We start from the raw sequence: 1,336 nt of genomic DNA on the forward strand, positions 1-1,336 counted from the left end.
TGATATAGTTTTTATTAATATAAGAATTAATCATAAAAGTTTTGTATATAATAGAGAAAAACACGTTTTATATATAGAATTGATGACGTAACAAAAAATACAAAGAATTAGTTTGAAACTATAAACATTTGAGGACTAACATTCTTTCACAGAATTGATTGTTGATAGAAGAACTTAGATGTGAGTGACTGTAAGACTCTAATTTGATATTGTAAGAGTCTTTCATGTGTGGGTTGAATGAGAGATTTCCATTTGTATCCAACCAAAAAGCAGAGTAACACGAGATGAGTGTTGTAGAATCGTTTGCATACAACGAGAAATTCGTCTTTTTTTGGTCTCGTTTGGTGATGAGAAAAGGACATTCCAATTCACGTTTCATGAAGAAGAGAAAAGTCTCTTCGGAAGTCACTTGGGTCGGTTCATTAGACTTCACCAATGGAATCATGTCCTTTTGATAAAAGCCAAAAACGTATTCTTTTGTTTGAAAAACAAAAAGAAGAGATCTTTTCCCACATATTTCACTTCGCAAATTACGTGTATCAAATCCATGAATTTTAGTGTCGTAAATTGAATTGAAATTTTCACACATCACTTTCGCCATTAAAAATGAGTAGAAGAAATTATGCTCTAATGCACCTATGTCCTGTCGAACCAACTTGTCATCAATTACACATTTGGTATTTTTAGTTATTTTTAATTTGGATATTCGAGTCTCGCAATTTCTACTCTTACGATGTGAAAAGAACGTCGAAGGCTTTTTTGTGTATTCACGACTCGACTGACTTCGTTTTTTGTCGGATTTAATGTAAAACATATCAATATCAAGTTCATCAAGAGTATCATCCTTTTTGCTTGATGTCGATTTTTTTTCAGGACTAGATATTTTTGAAAAGGGAGAAGATGGAGAGTATAACGAAAGCATTGTCAATTCTTTAACCGACCCAGTGTTTTCTCTTGGTATCATTCCAATCGTAGAGGAAGTTGCTCCCATAACGCTTTGAAAAGAAAGATGAAGTCTTTAAATAAGAGAACAGTACATTTTATAATTAAAACAAACAACATTTCCTCTTTGTTTTATTTTAATTTCAAAAATTTGGAACTTTGTGTAATAATTATAAATTTTGTGGGTAATAACGTTATAGGGGTTCTTTTTGTGGTCTCAGTTTTATTGTTTTGCAAATAATAGACTATTATTAATGAATGACATATACCATGATTCCGTTTTAACCTCTTAAAAAACTGTTGTTTTATTTTTATTTTAACACTCTTTTTTTACCCAATAAATACCATTCACTTGGGGTTTTGTGTTTTAATAAAATATTCACAGTTTTTCGTA

General features: G+C 30.6%; 1 protein-coding gene across 1 annotated transcript; it reads right to left on the reverse strand.

The window, feature by feature from the left end:
• Positions 1–118: 118 nt before the first annotated feature.
• Positions 119–991, reverse strand: EIN_270500 (hypothetical protein; the record flags this gene model as incomplete). The annotated part of the gene is made up of 1 exon (XM_004259542.1): positions 119–991. The coding sequence occupies one exon, from the start codon at positions 989–991 to the stop codon at positions 119–121; it is 873 nt and encodes a 290-aa protein (XP_004259590.1).
• Positions 992–1,336: the final 345 nt, after the last annotated feature.

This window comes from Entamoeba invadens (genome assembly GCF_000330505.1).
Source record: "Entamoeba invadens IP1 unplaced genomic scaffold scaff_1105074726139, whole genome shotgun sequence".
NCBI lineage: Eukaryota > Evosea > Mastigamoebida > Endamoebidae > Entamoeba > Entamoeba invadens.